This window comes from Sinocyclocheilus grahami, unplaced genomic scaffold (genome assembly GCF_001515645.1).
Source record: "Sinocyclocheilus grahami isolate Dianchi unplaced genomic scaffold, SAMN03320097.WGS_v1.1 scaffold437.1, whole genome shotgun sequence".
In the NCBI taxonomy this organism is placed as follows: Eukaryota; Metazoa; Chordata; class Actinopteri; order Cypriniformes; family Cyprinidae; genus Sinocyclocheilus; species Sinocyclocheilus grahami.
The window spans coordinates 989,127-1,009,118 of record NW_015505616.1 but is presented as its reverse complement, the minus strand read 5'-3'; the positions used below and the strand labels follow the sequence as shown (position 1 = coordinate 1,009,118).

The following is a 19,992-nucleotide window of genomic DNA, read 5'->3' as shown; positions in this document are numbered from 1 at the left end:
TCTATCATCCTGAAATGGCAGAACATGTCTAATTTACATCAAAACAAAGTAAATTAGCAACTTGGGAATCTAGCTGCGCCTGCAGACTGCTGACTAAAGCTTTGTGCTTTAGTGTTAGTGAAACAAAGAATAAATGCCATGCAAGCGTACATAATGAAAATCCTTTAATATTTTGCACATAGATATATTCATATTATTATTGTTATAATAATAACTGTAAGTCAAAAATAATAGTCATTATATGCATATAAAACTAATCCATTAATTTACTATATGTACTATGCTGTATTTCTGTATATAAAACAACATGAAGAAACACCTCATTAGCTTATATACAGGAGTTTGGAGGGAAGGAATAATAAAGCCAATAAACACACACATACACACACAGAATCAGTGAAAACACTGATGAGGTTATTCAGTCACTGACAACATGCACTGCTTTCGTTGGTGTTTATAAACCGTACACAAACACCTTGCACTGGTGTCAGTCATGTAAAAAACAATCCAAGATACGGAAAAACTAGCAAGTGTGATACTGATACTCCATCATAGATGCCTGGATGAAAAATGAACGATAGAGATATTTCAATTAGCTTTGGTTGAAAAGAAACTGCATAAATAAACATCAAGGGCAGGGAAGCAGCTTCAGAGAAGCCACAGCATTTTGTTTCATGTGTCCGATTGCTACTCAACATGATACAGAGAAACACCGATATAGAGAAAGGGACGGCTCAAGTGTGTGATTACCCAAATGCAGTACTGTTAAACATCTCTAACCACAGGAAACATTTAGATTCTCATAGCTGTGTGTGTGTGTGTGTGTCTGTTTCTGTGGTTTGTGCAAGCGTCTTCTTTCATCCCGACGGTTGGGGAGAACATACTGCATCTCGCTCTAGTCCCCTTTGAAATGATTGCACCAGAGGGTCCACAAAGCGAACTGCTGTTATGACAACTGAAATGGGGCCTGACTGCTTGGCCCATCGTGTACAAGGTGAAGGGATGGAATATCTGCCTGATGAGAGTGGGGCTCCAGGGGCCCCTGTGCCAACCCAAACCTCCAAGCAACGGCGTGGTCAAGAAGAGCCGTCAAAACTGTGGAGACAGAAATTTTGCTTTAAGCGGTGGCCATTTTAAGCAATAAAACAGTGTTTGAAGACCCTAAAATTGGATTTTTGCAGCACTTAGTCTGTTTGAAACTATCTGCATGCTATTGTACGCCTAAAATTTGACTAAATAAACTTGTATTCCATATATGCATTCAAAACATGCAGCCTTACATAAAAATATGGATGTACCCCTGGTGAAAAAGAAGTACACTTAAAAAATAGTACTTATAGAAATAATAAAGTTACTTGAGTGCAAACTGAATGTTACGTTTTCGGACTCTTAATTGCATGTGATTTGCATTTAAATAAAATTGTGTTATAATTAAAATTTATATTAAGTGCAATTAGTTGAACTTAAGAGTGCTTTTTTGGTTACACTTTATTTTAAGATGTCCTTGATACAGTGTAATTATACATTTATGTACTGAGTAATATTAATTAACTACATGTACTTACTATATGGTTAGGGTTTGGCTTAGGGTTACTTGCATGTAATTATGCATAATTCATTGTAAGTACATGTAACATGTGTAACAAGGACACCTTAAAATAAAGTGTTACCACTTTTATTCCTGAGTAGGACTTCAGTTCATCTTTTAAGTAATTTCATAGTTATTCCTACTGTCCTATTGCACTACAGTTAAAGTCCACACTCGAAAGCATTTATGGTAACTAAAGTATACTTTACCTGTTCCTGGTTAATATTATAAGCACATCATTGGAAAAACTAACAAACACTCACCAAAGTTTGTTAGTTTTGTAGAGCAATTTTGAATTTTGGATTTTTCTGTGTCGGTTCTTATTGTGGCACTATTATGTCACTATTATTGTTTTTGTTAAAACGGTAACACTTTCAGTAAGGTTCATTATTAAACAGTAGTTAACATAAACTAAGCATGAACAATACTTTTACAGCATTTATAGATCTTAGTTAATGTTAATTTCAACATTTACTAATACATTATTAAAATCAAAAGTTGTAGTTAATGCACTGTGAACTAACAATGAATAACTGTATTTTCATTAACTAGCATTATCAAAGATTAATAAATACTGTAACAAATGTATTGTTCATTGTTAGGTCATGTTACTTAATACATTAACTAATGTTAACAAATGACCTTATTGTAAAGTGTTACCGTTAAAACTTGTATGCCGTGGATTTATTTAATTTCTAATTACGCATTTTTTATGATAAATGTGTGATATAGTCATTTGTGATTTGTAATATCAATGTGACATTGAATAACACACTACAGTTCAAATTATAATCAAGTACTTTACATGTGCTTTAATATTTTACTCAACGCATCAAAATAAGGAAATGGTCATAAAAATGTACTCTCTTTAAGTACACTTAAGTGGTCTTTTATTTCATTAATATAATATTATCTGCAGGTACAGTTTTTTAATAGATTTTTAAGTGCACATTCAGTACAATTAAGCACACTTCTGTTTCATAAAGGGCCATTTTGCATTACACAGATTTTTGTCCAATCAAATGCCTCTAATACCAGCAACCAATTAGCTTTTTACTTCTTCAGTAAGACAAGTAGCTTAATTTGGAATTGTATACTAGCATACTATACTCTTACTATTTATGCAATATGGCAGCAATAGTAAGAGTAGATCGCTATTCCGAATTTGGACACTGGACAGAAAACTGTTTAATGTGGTCTTTAAACCCATAAATGTGTCATCATATACTAACCTCTGTTTTGTTCCAACCCTGTATTAGTTTCTTTCTTCTGTGAAACAAAACAACAACAAAAAGAGATCTTCAGGAGGGCTTTAGGTATTCATTTAAGTAAAATGGATGATGATTTATACAGTCAAGCTCAAAAAAGGCACCATAAAAGCATTATAAATTAAGTTCATACGACTTGAGCTGAAGTACCTCCGCCATATTTCACGCATATCACATGCTGCGTTTTTCAAACTTGCTTGTGTTGACTGAACGCAAGCATAAATAAGATTTGAGAACTCCAGCAAACGTATGCCTTTGAGCTATTAAATATTATCAAATTTTCTGCCCCTGCTGGGCAACTTTACGAGATCACGGATAGACAGGATCACCTCTGCGGTTGTATTCACACACATATGGGCTCTATTTTTAACTATAGTTAGCTGCCTTCGCTGTGTAACGTCTTCATTGGAAACGCTCTTCTTTGACAGCCCTCTAAATGAAGTGAAATGCTCTATACAGGCAGCAACCCCATTAGTCTCAGTCTCAGACAGTACCATCTGTTCATGCATATTGCACACAAAACTGGAAAGCACTTGTGAAAATCAGATCAGATGGAACTCTGACTGCTTCACAGGAGTCTGGGTGAAGAGGTCAGTCTGCCAGGAAACAAAATCACGTTTAAAAGGAACCTGGTTAATATAATGAGCACTTTGGTGGAAGAACTAGTCTCTAGATTTGTTTAGTTTGTTAGGTTTGCAGTATCAGATTCTCTTTCTCTGCAACTTGATGTTTTCTGTAGATCTGTAGAACAATTTGAATGAGTTTGTTGGCCTGTCATTGCGGAAACACAGATTTCATTTGCCAAACTATGTGGTTGGTCATTTTAGATGTCTGTCAGACAGTTTCTTTCTTTCTTAGTGGGTGGTTCTCGGCCATAATAAACTGCAAAATGGACCTGATTGTTATTTTAGTGTTATTTATATACTATTATAGTATGTATTAGTATATTGATTTGTCTTTGTATTTATTGATTTTCATTTTAATTTCATTTTAGTCCTTCAAATTACACTTTTGATGCAAAAGTTTGAATATTTACATTTTTCAACTGATATTTTATTTTGTTTCAGATTTATTTCAATTAACATTAGTTTTAGATAACAATAACACTGGCTCAAATAAATTGTGATAGTCTTATCACAGTTAATTCTAATAGAGTTTTGACTTTAGCCTGCTGCTAAACTAACAATTCAATACTCTAAGCAGCACAAAAATACATACAATGCACAGATATTTGGTAGACTAGTTTAATCACTTAGCACTTTCTTCTATTGTTTTCATTGATAATTTGAATGCATTCTATTTACAATTGTCATTTTGCCAGATTTATTGAAAATCTGTACTTAATGTATTGTTGCGATGCATCAGCAAAGTATACAATGCTGCCTTAGATGTTGGTCAAAATAAGGTTTCTTATAAAGCAGCATAATTTAGCTGCCTACTGTTTTGGAATAGCCTTCACATCAAGAGCAGACCAGTGATGCCTACAAATGCTGTCTATGTAGGGCAGAACTCACCTGTCCCAGAGCTTCACATTCCTGCAGTTGTTGCTGCAACATCCTGCTGATATCAAAGCTGTGAAGATAAAAAAGATTTTCGTGAAGATTTTGTGCACAGCAGTCAGATCTGGACGAACAAAGCCCGTTAATTTTCTCCATCGAGAAATACATTTTTAATGATATCATGTAAATCAGCTAAAAGCTCAGAGATTGTTAAGCAATGATATATGATTCTGTAGCCATGCTGTTAACATGAAATATATATATTCTGTATGTATATATATATATATATATATATATATATATCAGTTGAATAGTTTTACATCGTACCTGCATTTTTGGAGCAGTTACATAATTCGCTCATCAAAGACTTCTATACATATTCAGTTTTCATAAGCCTACTTTTTTGCTATCAATCAGAGGTTGTAATATCATGATTTGTCTTGGAGTTGGTTGGGTTTTTTTTCATAACTTTTTATTTAAAAACAAAATCCCTACTCTCTTAAAAAAATATAGTTTCGTATTTTTTTTATTTTTTCAGCAGTGCCATTAAAGAACCATTTTGGGTCCCCAAAGAAAGTTTCAGCGAACAGTTCTTAATAAAAAACATTTTTTCTTAGTGTGAAGAACTTTTTAATAATCTGAAGAACCTTTTTTCCATTATAAAGACTGCTTTGCTCAATGGAAAGTTTCCATGGATGTTTAAGATTCTTCATGGAACCATAGATGCCAATGTTTGTAAAAGTGTATTAAGAAAATGACGGGTAAAAAATACTTCTGGAACGAAGGCCACTGAAATAGTGGGGGATCGCTGTTGTCCTTGAGATGAATTATAGCTGCTCATTGTCATAATACAGTCCTCAACAGTAGACATGGGATGTAAAGCATTTGGATTTAGTCTTTTAAAACAGAGATGTTGGTAAATTTCGATGTGGTTTGTGCACATTGACATTGAGGGTGCAGTCTGTAGGAAATAAGAGGCTTCCAACATAATTTGTTGCTCTCACAGCACCTGAGCAGTTATTTTCTCTTTTTAAGGTTTAGTTGCACACTGGAGACCACAGGAAAACCCTCTTGTTTGCCTGCTTTACTGAGCCTGGCAACAACATTTTCTCCTGCATGTCTGCCATCAGACTAAACCAACTGTGAACTTGTCTGCTTTTCCCATATGCCTCCCCATCAAACACACACACATGCAAGCAGACATAGTGACAGTCCTTTGGGCTGAGAAACCTCATGCTGCGTAGGGTGTAATTTACCAGAGTAAAAACATACGGTAATATACTATTCACAGTGTCACAGACTGCTCTGACACAACAAGCAATATGCAAGCGAACCTTTCATTGGCAGGCTAATCGGAGGTTAGCCAGCTTTTCCTGCACTCTGACCATGCAAAGTCATTCGATATTCATTCAGATAAGAGTGATGGCACATCCATTCTGACTGAGCTCGCCTCCATTAAGCTGGCATCAATAGTGCTCTTTGTTTCATTCACTGCTTCTGTTTTTTCATCTCGTTATCATATTTGCTTCAGGCATGTTCACGCAGTCAGCCATTAAAGATTCATGCCAGTCTGTGGACTTCTAAGAAACACTTCAGGAGGCTTTAGCAGACATCCTGGCCGTTTTATCCGCCAACATTCACAACGTGAAAGCAGATAAAGCACAGGAACAACCGGGAACACAAACCAAAACTGATATCCTGGAGAGAGATAGGCACTGTGCTTTGATCAAACAGCAGATAATAAGAATGACAAAGAGGTTTAGGACTCTGATCAAGGATAAGGATCCAAAGATTGAGATTTCCCTCTACTGAAGCACATTATTAACAATCATTATACTAGGCTTTACGAGGCAGCGCGGAGGTCAAGATGTGTGATTTCATATTTGTACAAGTTCAAAACTTTAGTCAAGATGAATATCTCTTTCACATTCTCCCATCTCTATAACAGACACACACACAAACACAACACTACCACAAATGCAGACAGACTTACAGATTTCCATCATCGTAAAACAGGGATTATGGGAGAATGTCCTATATTTTTAGAGATCATGGGAACGCTTAAGCTCTGACAGCGGGAGAGGGATCACAAAATGCACTTTTCGCTGAGAAGAGCAGCTACTTGCTCTCCTCACAATTGTTTAGAATTCATTCAAATAAAACAGTTATAAAAAGATTCAGGCATCATTAGGTACATTTTCACATTAACTACACACTTTTTTAACAAATTATTGTTTTGGTCACTGCTGTCACACAAGGACATCTGCCTGCATCATACTTATTCAAAGTCATAATTCCAAGTACTTTCATAAATACTTGCCTATAAAAACACAGATATTGTAGTTCATCATTTTCACACATCTGCACTCCTAATGATCATAGTTGGAGATTCTGCATGTACTTATAAAAATACAGCTTAGCCCCGCGCCATATGTCAGCCTTGGGCTCTGTTCACACTGCAGAGGAAATATAAGTTATATGCAGCCAGATCTAATTTTTTCAGTCACTTTTGCACCATTTTGAGACTTTAGCAATAGATGTTGCAAAAATGCATGAAAAGTGTGTGCCGTATGCTTTAATTTCTTGTTGCAATATAACAACTGTGCAGGAAAAAGAGAAATCTGTGAAATCGGACTAAGGTTAACCAAAATCTAATTTCTGAGATTTTTTCTGCCAGTCTGAACAAGGCCTTAGACTCTGTAAACAGCAAAAAAAATAAATAAATAAAAATCAGCACCCATGCAGAAAAATAGGCAATTGGAAATTCTCTCTGAATGTTAATTATTTTGTCAGTTCAGGTTTGCTTACGTTAAAACAGCTGAAATTGCTTACAGCACATTTAAACACACTAATGTCATTCTGTATCATCCAAAAATACCCACAATGCTCCTGACAAGGTATGCAAACTGAAGGTTATTGCCTAATGAAGCTCACTGCACATTCATGCATCTCATGACTGTTTTAAACCATATCCCTTCAGGCAGAGTCACGTTCAGTTCAGCCTGCTGCTGGCTCCACTATAGTGCAGATTTTGTTGTCTTAATCACACGCATAACGTATTATTTTCAAATTTAACACAAAAAGAACTGGATTTTGCTGTGTGCTACTGCTGAAATACATGGAAACATGGTCTAAACATTTCACGTTCTCACTGCAATATTGTTGGTGGCGTGTTTGGGAAACCTGTCAGAAACAGTTGTTTTTGCAGTTACATTTAGTAATGCTAGTACAAAAGCACATGTGGTGATAGAGATGCAAAGTAGAGTTTTTTTGTGTGTGTGTGAGACGCACAATCCTCACACATGACTCAACAATCTGATCTGAGCCTGTCGTGACGATCCACTAGGGGCCCGTGACTAAGAGCTCACTGTGATATTCTTTCCCAGGGAAATAAAAATATTCAAATATGGTGCACAGGGCAAGAATTATAGGACGTTTTCTCACTTGACAGATCCTGTTTTTGTTCACTTCATCTGCTTAAACCGGACCACTGCTGAAATGTAAGCCTATTACTCTCTATAGCATTTTTGTGCATCAGTTCAACACTGCTAAAGACAAGGAGGGCAAATATATAATTCAATAAATTTCACATGCGAGTCAGTTCCTTTTTTAGTCTTTTCCCCACTTATATTTGTAAATTATATTTCTATTGTACAAAGTTGATTTGTTATTGCCTAATTATTTTTATATTTTTATAACTGAAGTATAAACTGTACATAAAATTTAATTTAATTTAACCTACAGTCTAAAAAATGCTGGGTTGTTTCAACCCAACATTGGGTCAAATATGGACTAACCCAACTTTTGGGTTAAAACTTTAATTAAAAAATGTAACCCAACAGCTGGGTTAGTCCATATTTGACCCAATGTTGGGTTGAAACAACCCAGCATTTTTTAGAGTGTAATAAAATAAAAAAAAATGAAAATAAAATATAAACTACACTATACAAAACTATTCTAAACTTAACCAAAAAATTAATAAAATAAAATGTAAACACTATATAATTATATGTAAACAATAATCTGTTAAAACGTTAAAACTGTACTAAAATTATGTAACCTTTGTAATTATACAATAGTTTATTAAAGAGTTTAAACTTTCCTAAAATTTTAACAAAATAAAATAACAAAAAACTAAAATGTAACCTTCACTATACAATAATTTTGTAAACTTCGCTAAAAATAAAATGTAAAAAAATTAAATAATAAAATTAAATAAAAAACTAAAATATAACGTCCGCTATACAATAATTTGTTAAAGGGTGTCAGTTTATCTAACATAAATAAAATTAGATAAAAAAAATAAAATGTAACCTTCATTATACAATAATTCATTAAAGGTTGTAAACTTTACTAAAATAAAATAAAATTAGATAAAAAACAAAAACCTAAAATGTAACCTTCACTATACAATAATTTGTTAAAAGTGCCATAGAATGGAAAACTGTATTTACCTTGGCATAGTTGAATAATAAAAGTTCTGTACATGGAAATGACTTACCGTGAGCCTTAAACACCATTGTTTCCTCCTTCTACACTCTTAAAAATAAAGGTGCTTCAAAAGGTTCTTCAAGCGATGCCATAGAAGAACCATTTCTGGTTCCACAAAGAACCATTCAGTCAAAGGTTCTTTAAAGAACCATCTCTTTCTTACCTTTTTGTAATCTGAAGAACCTTCTTTCACCACAAAGAACCTTTTGTGAAACAGAAAGGTTCTTCAGATGTTAAAGGTTCTTTATGGAACCATTTACAAAAAGGTTCTTCTATGGCATCGTGAAGCACCTTTATTTTTAAGAGTGTAATGTAAATCTTGTGCATGCAAAAGACCACTGAAAAATAGGCGAATCAGAACATAACACCGACTGTGCCATTACAGTCGGTCTCACTAATAGTTGCACCCCCAACATTTGCATATACCCGCCCATGTTCTGTGCCAGCCTCCAGCCGAAACTGCACAGCCGAATCATCAGAAGTTCTGCAGGTATTGTGAAGAAACAAGCGAGGATAATAGCAAACATGGCAGATCATGGAAATAAATGTTATGTTCCAGGCTGTGCAGGGGATGTGATGTGCAGGGATGGGTTGGTGTCTGTATTCAGAACGTCATGGAAAACAAATAACGCGTTCTAATAAAATAACGCGAGCCACTAAAGGGACATGTTAGCTGCTTGCTAGCAGTAGCCTGTTACATTACAGTAAGATTTCACTTACCACATAAACAGAGTAAGGAGAGATGACGAATGATGATGGCGAATGATTTACAAATCCTGAGCACCACTGACAAGCATCTGATCTTGTAAAATGTATGTTAAGTACTGCCGCTGTAGTTTACACCGATAACGTGCAGATTGCAAATCTCGAAAGTGAAAGTAAATCGCGATCGTGCATTCGAAAGCAGTTTCAGTGCCCCGCATATTAATAGCAGCTCCCTAATGCCCGCATTTTATATACAGTATAATTACCCAACGATATAACTGCGAGAGAAAGTATTGAAATGTATATTTTCCCTGTGTTTCCTTCCTGCTGTGTGAGCTACTGAAATGAGCCGCACTGTGAAACAGCCAATCAGAGCAGAGCTCAACATTATTAAGGTAAATAACAGGCCATTTCATTCTAGGGACAAATCCTAGGGTTGTAAATGGACATGTAAAACAGTTTCTGGAGATGTGCTGCCCTTACCTAAGCCACATACCTTCTATGTAGATATCAGAGAACAATTTAAAATATTGTATCAATGCGTTCTATGGCACCTTTAAAGGGTGTAAAATAAAATAAAATAAAATTGAGCAAGGGCTTGATTTCTATCTGATTATTCAGCAGGACACCTGTAAGACTGTGTTAGAGGAAGTGGGGGAAAGGTCTTTGGTAGGTAAACATTGAAAAAACCGTCCGCTTTAGGGCTAAATTTAGAGCTGGTGTCAGAGGGGGGTATCTCCCAAGGTCACAGAGAAGCACACACAACACAGCGTTCACGTTCACACTAACACACACCCACACACACACACACACACACACACACACGGCAATTGAGATACAGGTCTGCCTAAACCACAGGCTTCCCTGGGGACTGGAGAGTTTGAGTCTGAAGAGGTCTTACTTCTGTATTGTCAGGAAATGGCTTTTTTTCCAGGAGTTGTGTAATGGCACCTTTGTCTCTTCTTTAAAAGCCTCGCTTTTATGTGGCATTAGGAAGGTCTCAGATTTTCCATGGTTTAAACTGAAGTGAAAGTAGCTGAGAAAGAAATCTCACATGCATAAGAGTTTCAAGAGTTTTGAAGCAAAAAGCTTAGATGAGCATGCTGAACACGTAATTTAACAGGCTAGAAAACATGGTCATTTCACTGAGTTTATAAGAGAAGCAGTGATGCCAGCTTCAAAGACAAATCAGAATCAGTTCATGATACTGATTTGGTTCATGAGCTCACTGACTTACTGTTAATCAGTGAATAATATCAATTCAAATTTACTTCCCAATCACACAATGCTATTGTATGGCTTCAGAGTCACATGGACTACTTTTATGATGCTTAGTGTCCATTAGAAGTTTGAAAGCTCATTGCAGAAAAGATTGACTGTATTATTAAAAATGTATTTTATGTTCCACAGAAGAAACAGGAGATACGGGTTTAGCATGACATGTTGGTGAGTAAATGATGACAGAACTTTCATTTTTAGGTGAACTGCTCCTTTAACCTTGCTCTGTAAAAAAACACTTTGGTCTTCCCATCTGCTCATAGTGCGGGGTCAGCAAAAAAAGAAAATAATACAAATCTGAGCCAAGAGATAGAGAGAGAAACAAAGAATAGAGAACCCATGATTCTCTGCCTATAAAACAATGCCCTCATTTTTAATGTTCAGACTTTTCAAGACTGAACATTAAAAATGTTCAGTCTTGAAAAGTCTGAACATTTTTAATGTTCAGACTTTTCAAGACACGTTTTCTTCAGCATAAAGCTGGATATTGACAGATGTTGTCAGCTCAGTGTAGCCACATATACTGTACTGCCTGCATAAAAACAGCTTTCATGTGAAATCTAAAACCAGCAGCCAAATTTCCGGCATGAGCTGACAGCATTAGCTACTGTACAACGTGATTCCCATGCAAAGTCCAAATAAAGCCGCCCTGCACCTTAACCAGAAAAAAAAGCTAGCAGCATGATGGCATAAAGATTAGTTTAGAGGAGGTCAAGAGGTTTGTTGTTTTCATGCAGGATTTTGGCGAAAAATGGAGAGGGATTATCTTGTGACGCTGTTATTTAGATGCTCATTTATCTGAACTTTGTTGGCTGAAGTCACTGTGATGTTTATAATCATGTGATTTGGCTTTCTGAATAAGAGCCACATGCTAAGAATGCAGAAAAATTATAATTCTCTGAAAACCTTTTTACAGGATTATCCAGATTATACATCTACGCACAAGTTTAATTCCCACAACAAATACTGCGTTTATGATTTGTAGCGACTGCACACACTGCAACACACTCCATTTGAATGGATTTTTTTCATAGCTACACAATGCAATGTCAATGCGATAATGACTTCCATCATGCCGGTCTGCAAATAGACAACTAAAGCTCTTATGTCACGAATTGTGATATAAACCTGGTTAAACTGTGATATAACTTCAAAATTCTGTTTAAATTCACTACAGCTGAGTGAACAAAATAAATAAATAATATTGGCTGTCTGGGCACTGTGACTGCAACAGTAAATGCTGACAATGCTGATTCTCTATAAAAATGGTCACTGACAGGCACATCAACAAATACAGATGTAAGAACAATATCCTTGTTATCTAGGCAATAAACACAAATGCAAAAGTAAACTGGTTAATTTTAAAGGGATGGTTCATTCAAAAATGAAAATTCTGTTATTCACCCTCATGTCATTTTTTATAGACATTTTGAAGACCAAACTTGTAAAAACAATTCCGTGAAATTTACGGTAAAAAACCGGCAGCTGTGGTTGCCGGAATTTTACCGCAAAAAATACAGTAGCAACGTTTTAGGTTTTAACTTAAATTTACAGTTAAATACTGTAATTTCATTAAGTGACATAAGCTTAATATACCAACCTATTGAAGTACTGAAATCTGTTTTGTACATTTGTAATACACTGATAACCACCAACTGCAGGTGATGACGAGAAAATCACATGATGAACCAAAGTCCATCACAAGCAGCCTTTAAATAATAATATATATAGAAGGTGCACAGTGTCATTCACACAAACGCTAAACACCATCATGGTAACACACGATACTGAAATAATGCAATAAACATTCATTTAACAACATTAGGTGTAACACACAACCCTAATATACAAAACTGATAAGAAAAAACTAAGAAGAAACATAGTTATTTCAACAAAAAAACATCAAATTTGAAATGTAACGCAGGGAATTCTGGGAATGTCAATTTTCAATTTTCACTTCCAAAAACTGTATACTACCGTCAAATTAATGTCCAATACAGTTTTTCACCATATATAGTAGGGGAATTTACCGTTAACCATTTAACAGGTTTTTACTGTAACATTTTTACAGTCTTTTACCGTTAAATTCACTGTTTTTACAGTGTACATTGACTTTTAGTGTATGGACAAAAAACAAATGTATCTTCTTTTGTGTTCTACAGAAGATTTTAAACGAAATGAGGGTGAGAACATGTTTATAGATTTACATTTTTGGATTGTACACCCCTTTAAAACCCAATACTTTACACACACTCTATTAGTTCCTCAACACTGCAAAGCATTTCAGAGCAGCATTAGGGTCGTTCAGGGGAAGATATGGATGATCTGGAAGTGTACAGGGTTAGTGGATGTGCAGTTTTCCCTTTGGGACCAACACCAGAACAGGCTGTGACAGTGACAAATGTCTACAGCAGCATTACAGACACGTAGGACAATGCTGAAACCACAGCATCCAACAACAACAGTCATCTTGTTAGCAATTACCTTTTATTGTTAGTGCTTAGCTGAAAGACATTCTTGAGGTTCTTTGCCATTTGTAAAGCTAATATCTTTCAACAACTATTATTGATTTCATTTCGACCGTGTCAAGTGAGAGAATGTTATTTCAAGAAGGTGCCACCTTAAACGTAACAAATAAATCTTATCTGAAAAGATGATGGGGGCTAATTCAACCGCCAAGAGTCCGCTAAAGAAGTTCTTCTGTATTTTGAGTTATTTAAAGTTTAAAGGACATCAATCTGATCTTTCTTTGTTCTTATTTCATCTTAAGGGGACATTTCTTGAAGCTAATGAATGCAAAGTGAGTCACATCTTTCACCTTGAGGTGAGTGTTTTATGGGCGGTGTGAACTATAGGCTACTCAGCATGTTTTCCTGTAGAAATCGTTATCTGCAGCTGAAGGATATGCACATAGCTGCCTAGTTCCTTTGATTTGCAGCATTTCTCATAAACAAAGTAATGCGTGTTCATGTGTGTTCATTTAAAAGCATGGGATTTTGTACAGTCAGCACATCTTTTATCTCATGAGCTAACAATTTTGTAAAGAACTTATGTAAAGCAGCAAAAAGACAAAACTTGAGTTGTGTCTGAATATGCCAATATACTTCCCTACTATATAGTGTGCAAAAATAAAAATAGTGAGATTTAATGGACATTTTACTATCCCATGAGGCCATGGGAGAGGAGCTGTGAATGGCAGTGAAGTGATGCAACTGATGCATTAGGTCACATGACATAGCCAATATGGCGGATATAGCATACTGCAAACATATAGAATATACTGTATAGAACATACTTTTTTAGCAGATGCAAAATTATTCACCAAATGTTGTACCTACTCAGACAGTATGCGACTTTAAATGCAGTGTTTGATTTATCACTCAGCTCTTTTAGAATTTTAACTTTAGCCTATATATATTATTTCTTTGTAAGCTGAGGTGTTTGTCTCAGTTACAAAAAAGTACCATTGCATTAGCATGATCTTTGTGATGCTAATCCTATGGTTTTTAGGACATGAACCATGGTAATTCCATGGTATTCTCTAAAGGCCTTTGAGTACCCTACCATACATTTTTGTACTATGGGGCTATATGTCTTTGTAACTTTATAGGACTTTATGTAACAAAATAGGACAATGTCTGAAAGGGAAAGTCTAACGCAGTGTCCAGTTGCTTAGTTTTGATTCTCAGTGATACCAAGCATAGGTCTGGTGTCTCTGGACTATTTCAAGGTGGATGAGCCAATCGTGAGTAACTTCAGCAGAGTCCATGGCAATCTGACTGTGGGTGGCAGGCTAGTCTGAAGGAAACTGCAAAGACCTCGACAACAGCAACATGTGACAAAAAAAGGGTTTGGTTGATTTCCCGTGTCTTACGCTGCCTTCATGTGCTATCTGAGTTATTGCAAATACGAGTTACCTAGTCAGAAATTGGACCTAAATGCACAACTGGGAAACTCATAGATTTTGATACCCAAGTTTCAAAGTTTAGCGGGCTATAAACTCCATGGCGGAGGAGAGAACCAACCTTTCTCTTGCCATCATGCATATTTATGTACATAAATAACCATTTGATGCATGTTGTATGTATTTTACACAGTGAAAGTAGCATTTATTGGACCATCAATTGCAAGATCAGGGGTGTCCAACCGTGCATCTAGAGGTTGGATGTACTGCAGGGTTTAGATCCAACCTGTCCAAACACACTCTCCCGGATGTGTCTAGAAATTTTGATTAGCTGTTTTTGGCTGTTTTGGAGGTAAATACAAGACAGTGCCAGGAACAGGATTGGACACCCCTGATCTAGATAGTGTTTATATGGTTGCCAACAAATAGGATGCAATATTTTATTCAAAGTCTGTTGGATACTGACTAAACATCTTGTATGTAATTTGGCTTTAATAAGATTTGTCCAAGAAATAGGCAAGAATGAACTTGCCATCCTCCATGACTCCTATTCTTTCTGACAACAAAGCACTTGAATGTGACAAACTCGTAATTACGACTTCAGAAGTGGAAAGTAGGACATAAGAACGTGCATAAGAATGTGCACAGTTTTTGATCAGACCCCTTAATGTTCTGTTTCTCATTTTACCATTTATCAGATCATATATTTGACTTATTAGCTAATACTAAACTGGTGACAGTGGGATAAAAATACAGCAAGGATAAATATTTCTCAGGCATAAAATCATACCTTCAGTGTTTTCATATATGTGTCATTTTGCAAGTCAGACCCACCATTCATGCCATTGTAAAGACTCCGATGGTGTGGCGACAGCTCGTCTCCTGCCAGTCTCCGCGGTGACGTCTCTCTACCAGGGCTGCCAAACTTCCCATGTTCAGGGCTCATGCTATACTGGTGCCTCAACATCTCAGGACTACTTCCTCCCAGCTTGCTTTTGTCATGGTGGAGCTCTAACGTTCCTAGCAGCACGTGTCTAGCTTCTGGACTCCCAGGCCCACTGCCTAAGCTGCCCCTGTGCCTCTGGATGTAGAGCTCAGGACTCATGGGCTGTCCTGGAGCCAGATGGTGCTTTGGATGAGTCTCTGGACTCCGGTGGCCCAGGGATCGACCGTACTTTTCTGGACTCAGCCCTCTAATCAATCGATGGTCAGGCACAGCTATGGAACCACAGCGTGGTCGGCAGGGCTGGGGCAGTACGAAGGGATACTCCAGGCTGGTGCTTCTGTGCCGGACAGGAGGGTCAGGGCTGGAGATCTCCCCCCGATCTCCTTCCCCTCTTTTCCCAGGACGAGACTTCTGGATCTCCGGGCTTTTATTCCCAATTCCTCCACTAGACGGCGGCTGTGGCTGCTTGTGGTGTGGATGTTCAGAGCTGTCGGCACTTCCTGTGCTAGAAGTACTGCTTCCGTCCCCCACGTCCCGCATCAAGCCAGGTACCAGAAGCCCACTCTGGCTGTCAATGGAATTGCGACATCCAATGGACCCCGTCCCACCTTGGCCTCCTTCCCCTCCGCTGCCTCCTTTCTCCTCATCTATCAGCAGACAAAGTTCCCTAAGCTCCAGGTTCTCCCGAATGACCTCCTCCTGCTTGTGCTCCAGTTCTGTTAGCTTCTGAAGGTACAGTGCCACCTCCTTACGCATAACGCTGGCACTGAAGCGACCCAGACGCTGCCACTCACGCGACACTCGCTTACCCTTTTGCCGGTCATCATCCAGGAAACAGCACAGGTCTCGCAGTTCCCGATTGTCATCCTGCAGCTTCTGGTTTACCTCCTTCATCACGATAGAGAACACACAAAAAAATAGTGTTTAGCATTTTAAATGTTGCTATTCAAGGACAAAGAATAAAAGACATGGACATTCTGAGGCCACACAAACTATATGACATTTCTTGATTTCATAATTCATTACGAGACTAGAGTTTAAAGTTTTGAAATGGGTTGTTCAAGCCGAGCTCTCATGTATTTCTGTCATTCATCTAAGATAGAACCGTCTAAAGGTATGATCTTCTTATAGGTGCCAAACATCTATCTGTCAGTTAAATTAACTGATTCAACTAATCACTGACATACGTGAAAACCAATTGCATATGGCATCAATGATACCAAACTTTGCATAACATATGACGACTGAGATTAAAGAGCTTCAATATATTTGCAGTGAATGTCAACCAAGCTATTGCATTGCTAAAATATTTATATATTTTTTTACAATCTGTTCCTATAAAGGGTACATTGTGCATTTTTACATAATTGTTTTATTTATATGCAACATTCATGGTTAAAAATTGGGAAATGCTCATATTCAAACACAACAGGTGTTTAACATTACAGTTCAAATATCAAAAATATGATTCCTGACTGGTATGAAAAACAAATCTAAGAATTGCTTATATAAGTGCGTTTTGTAAAGTTTTTTTCTTTCATAGGCTTTTCGTTTTAATCAGAAGATAAGCATATATACAGCAAGACAATATTCAAGGCGTTATTCCCATACAGGAAGAATGATGTGCACCTAAGTGCTTCTGGCGCATCCTCAGAGAGCGCAGGTGTGCTCCAGACACCCATGATCCCATCTGCTCACCTTCAGCCCCCGGATCTCATTCAGATGCAGCTGGAGGCTGCGGTTCACCTCCCGAATCAGATTACTGTGATCCAGAATGGCGCTCATTTTATCGGCTTCAGATTTTCGGAGCCGCTGCCCCAGCTCCTCTTTGCTCCATTGGAGGAGCTCTTCATCCGTAAGGTTGGAGATGTCTTCTGCTGGACTTTCTGGCGCCTTGGATCCAGGCTGTGCTTGTAGAGATTGCGCTTTCTCCATCAGAAGAGGCGAGCTGCTGCTGTGATACCAGGTGCTGATAAAATATGAATGAGGCAGGCAGCATCCGCTGTGTTAGGAGGAGTCAGGGAGACAGAGGACGCATCGTGGAGTGATGCCCGTATCCGATGCCCTTAGAGTGGGAGTCGTCTCGACTTTTCCCAAAGCAACAGCTGATGCAGCTGACGAGTAGGAGGAAGGGCGGCATACAGAGCAAGTCCGCCCAGATTATTCAGCATCGACTCCCATAGTTCTTGTAAGTTTGGAAAAGTGACGGTAATGGGTAGCCGGTGAGATATGGGTGGTTTCAAGAGGCCCGATGCGCTCGCCTCCGTCCGCCTCTGCGTGCTCCAGCATCCTCATGGAGATGGAGGAGGAGAGACAGCAGCCAGCATCCTCAGACAGAGCTCCGGAGAAATGAGCGTGACTGCAGACTGAGTAAACTCTCTCTCTCTCTCTCTCTCTCTCTCTCTCTCTCAGACTGAGTAAACTCTCTCTCTCTCTCTCTCTCTCTCTCTCTCTCTCTCTCTCTGTCTGTCTGTGCTTGTGTGTCGTGCATATTTGTGTGCGAGTTGTCAAGAGCTGATGCTGTTCAGAAAGCATTTAAATTTGTATCGAGCGCCATCTATGGACACATTAAAGTACTACAGATTAATAGGCTAACATTTTTCCTTCTGTTGAAACAATGTGTCAGATATAGTAAAGTATGTATGTAATTAGGGTATAATGTAGGCCATTCACTGTATACATATACGTTTGATTATACAGCTGTATATTGTCTACCTTCATTGTACATTTTGATGTAAACCCTCTTTCAGATTTTAGAGAAGTTATGTGTTTGTATGTATTTTTCATTAACTACCAGTTCATTTTGGCCACTGAGACAGAACTCTGAAAGAGAAAAGAATATAAATATATTAACTGACATTTACATTTAGTCATTTAGCAGACGCTTCTATCCAAGGCGATTTACAAATGAGGACAATGGAAGCAAAAAAAATCAACAAAAGAGCAATGAAATGCAAGTTCTATAACAAATCTCAGTTAGCCTAATGCAGTACACGAAGCAAGGTTTTTTGTTTTTTATTATTATATAATAAATAAAAAGAAAAACAGATAGAATAGAAAACTAATAGCGCAAGCTAATGTTTGAGGCCTTTTTGCTTTTGATAATTGTATAATATTTTTTTTTAATAGAATTAGAATAGAGAGTGCTAGAGTAAGAGGGTCAAAAAAAGATGGAAGAGATGTGTTTTTAGCCGATTCTTGAAGATGGCTAAGGACTCGGATTGAGTTGGGCAGGTCATTCCACCAGAAGGTAACATTTAATTTAAAAGTCTGTGAAAGTGATTTTGTGCCTCTTTGGGATGGCACAAGAAAGCGATGTTCACTTGCAGAACGCAAGCTTCTAGAGGGCACATAAGTCTGAAGTAATGCATTTAGGTAAAGGGGTGCAGAGCCAGTGGTGGTTTTGTAGGCAAACATTAATGCCTTGAATTTTATGCAAGCAGCTACTGGTAGCCAGTGCAAATTGATAAACAGAGGGGTGATGTGCATTCTTTTTGGGTCATTAAAAATGTATGACGTTCTGGATTAATTGTAAAGGTTTGATAGAAGTGGCTGGAAGACCTGCCAAGAGAGCATTGCAATAGTCCAGCCTGGACAGAACAAGAGCTTGAACAAGGAGTTGTGAAGCATTTTCAGAAAGAAAGGGCCTGATCTTCTTGATGTTGAATAAAGCAAATACATTACACAAAGCACTGTTAGCATCAAGAGATGCTAACTGTTTAGGGGGAGAAAGTGAAGATGAAACCATAGCAGATAGCCGGGAGGGTGAGAGTGAGTGTAGGTTACGTCGAAAGATGACATGTGGAGCGGGTATGTGTTGTGTCAGGAACCATGTTGAGGTTAAGAGTAAGGAGGAAGAGATCCGAGGTGTGCAGTGGAGTAACCAGCACATGATCAGTGGAGCAGTGTCATGTGTAAATAAGGTCCAGTTGGTTGCCTGATTTGTGAGTAGCCGTAGTTAACACTCTTGATATCAAAAGAGGCAAGCAGAGTGTGGAAGTCTGCAGCCTGAGGTTTATCTAGGTGGATGTTGACGTCTCCAAGGGGAGTACCATCCTCAGGAAAGGTTGAGAGCAGCACATCTAATTCATCCAAGAAGTTACCTTGTGGTCCTGGGGTCAATAAACAACTACAAAATGGATTTTAAACGGGTGGGTAATAGTGACTAAATGTGATTCAAAGGAGCTGTTAATAAAAGACTTAGAAGGTAAAACTGACAAATAACATGTTTTTAAAAAATTACTTTTTTGAAATTGAACTTGTCTGTTTTTTTTTTACTTGCATTCCATTTATCCATTCACCCATTCCTTTTC

At 37.6% G+C, this 19,992-nt stretch overlaps 1 protein-coding gene across 2 annotated transcripts; it reads right to left on the bottom strand.

Moving 5' to 3' along the window:
- Positions 1 to 237: 237 nt before the first annotated feature.
- LOC107551935 (coiled-coil domain-containing protein 85A-like) lies at positions 238 to 18,034 on the bottom strand. Of its 2 annotated transcripts, XM_016233716.1 has the most exons (5): positions 17,378 to 18,034; positions 15,568 to 16,567; positions 4,371 to 4,428; positions 2,821 to 2,857; positions 238 to 1,095 (listed from the first exon to the last, which is right to left on the bottom strand). In XM_016233716.1, exons 1-5 carry the CDS (start codon positions 17,612 to 17,614, stop codon positions 1,090 to 1,092), a joined length of 1,338 nt encoding a protein of 445 aa, XP_016089202.1. In that variant the 5' UTR covers positions 17,615 to 18,034; the 3' UTR covers positions 238 to 1,089. The 2 variants fall into 2 exon arrangements, with proteins under 2 accessions (XP_016089202.1, XP_016089203.1); XM_016233717.1 differs by lacking the exon at positions 2,821 to 2,857.
- Positions 18,035 to 19,992: the final 1,958 nt, after the last annotated feature.

What these genes read in the sequence shown, in the direction of transcription:
- LOC107551935 (XM_016233716.1), bottom strand. Translation starts at nt 17,614, where the DNA reads ATGGAGAAAGCGCAATCTCTACAAGCACAGCCTGGATCCAAGGCGCCA. An exon ending in ATGAGATCCGGGGGCTGAAG is followed by an intron (nt 16,568 to 17,377) that starts GTGAGCAGATGG and finishes ATCGTGATGAAG; the next exon opens with GAGGTAAACCAGAAGCTGCA. An exon ending in TCTTTACAATGGCATGAATG is followed by an intron (nt 4,429 to 15,567) that starts GTGGGTCTGACT and finishes TTATCTTCACAG; the next exon opens with CTTTGATATCAGCAGGATGT.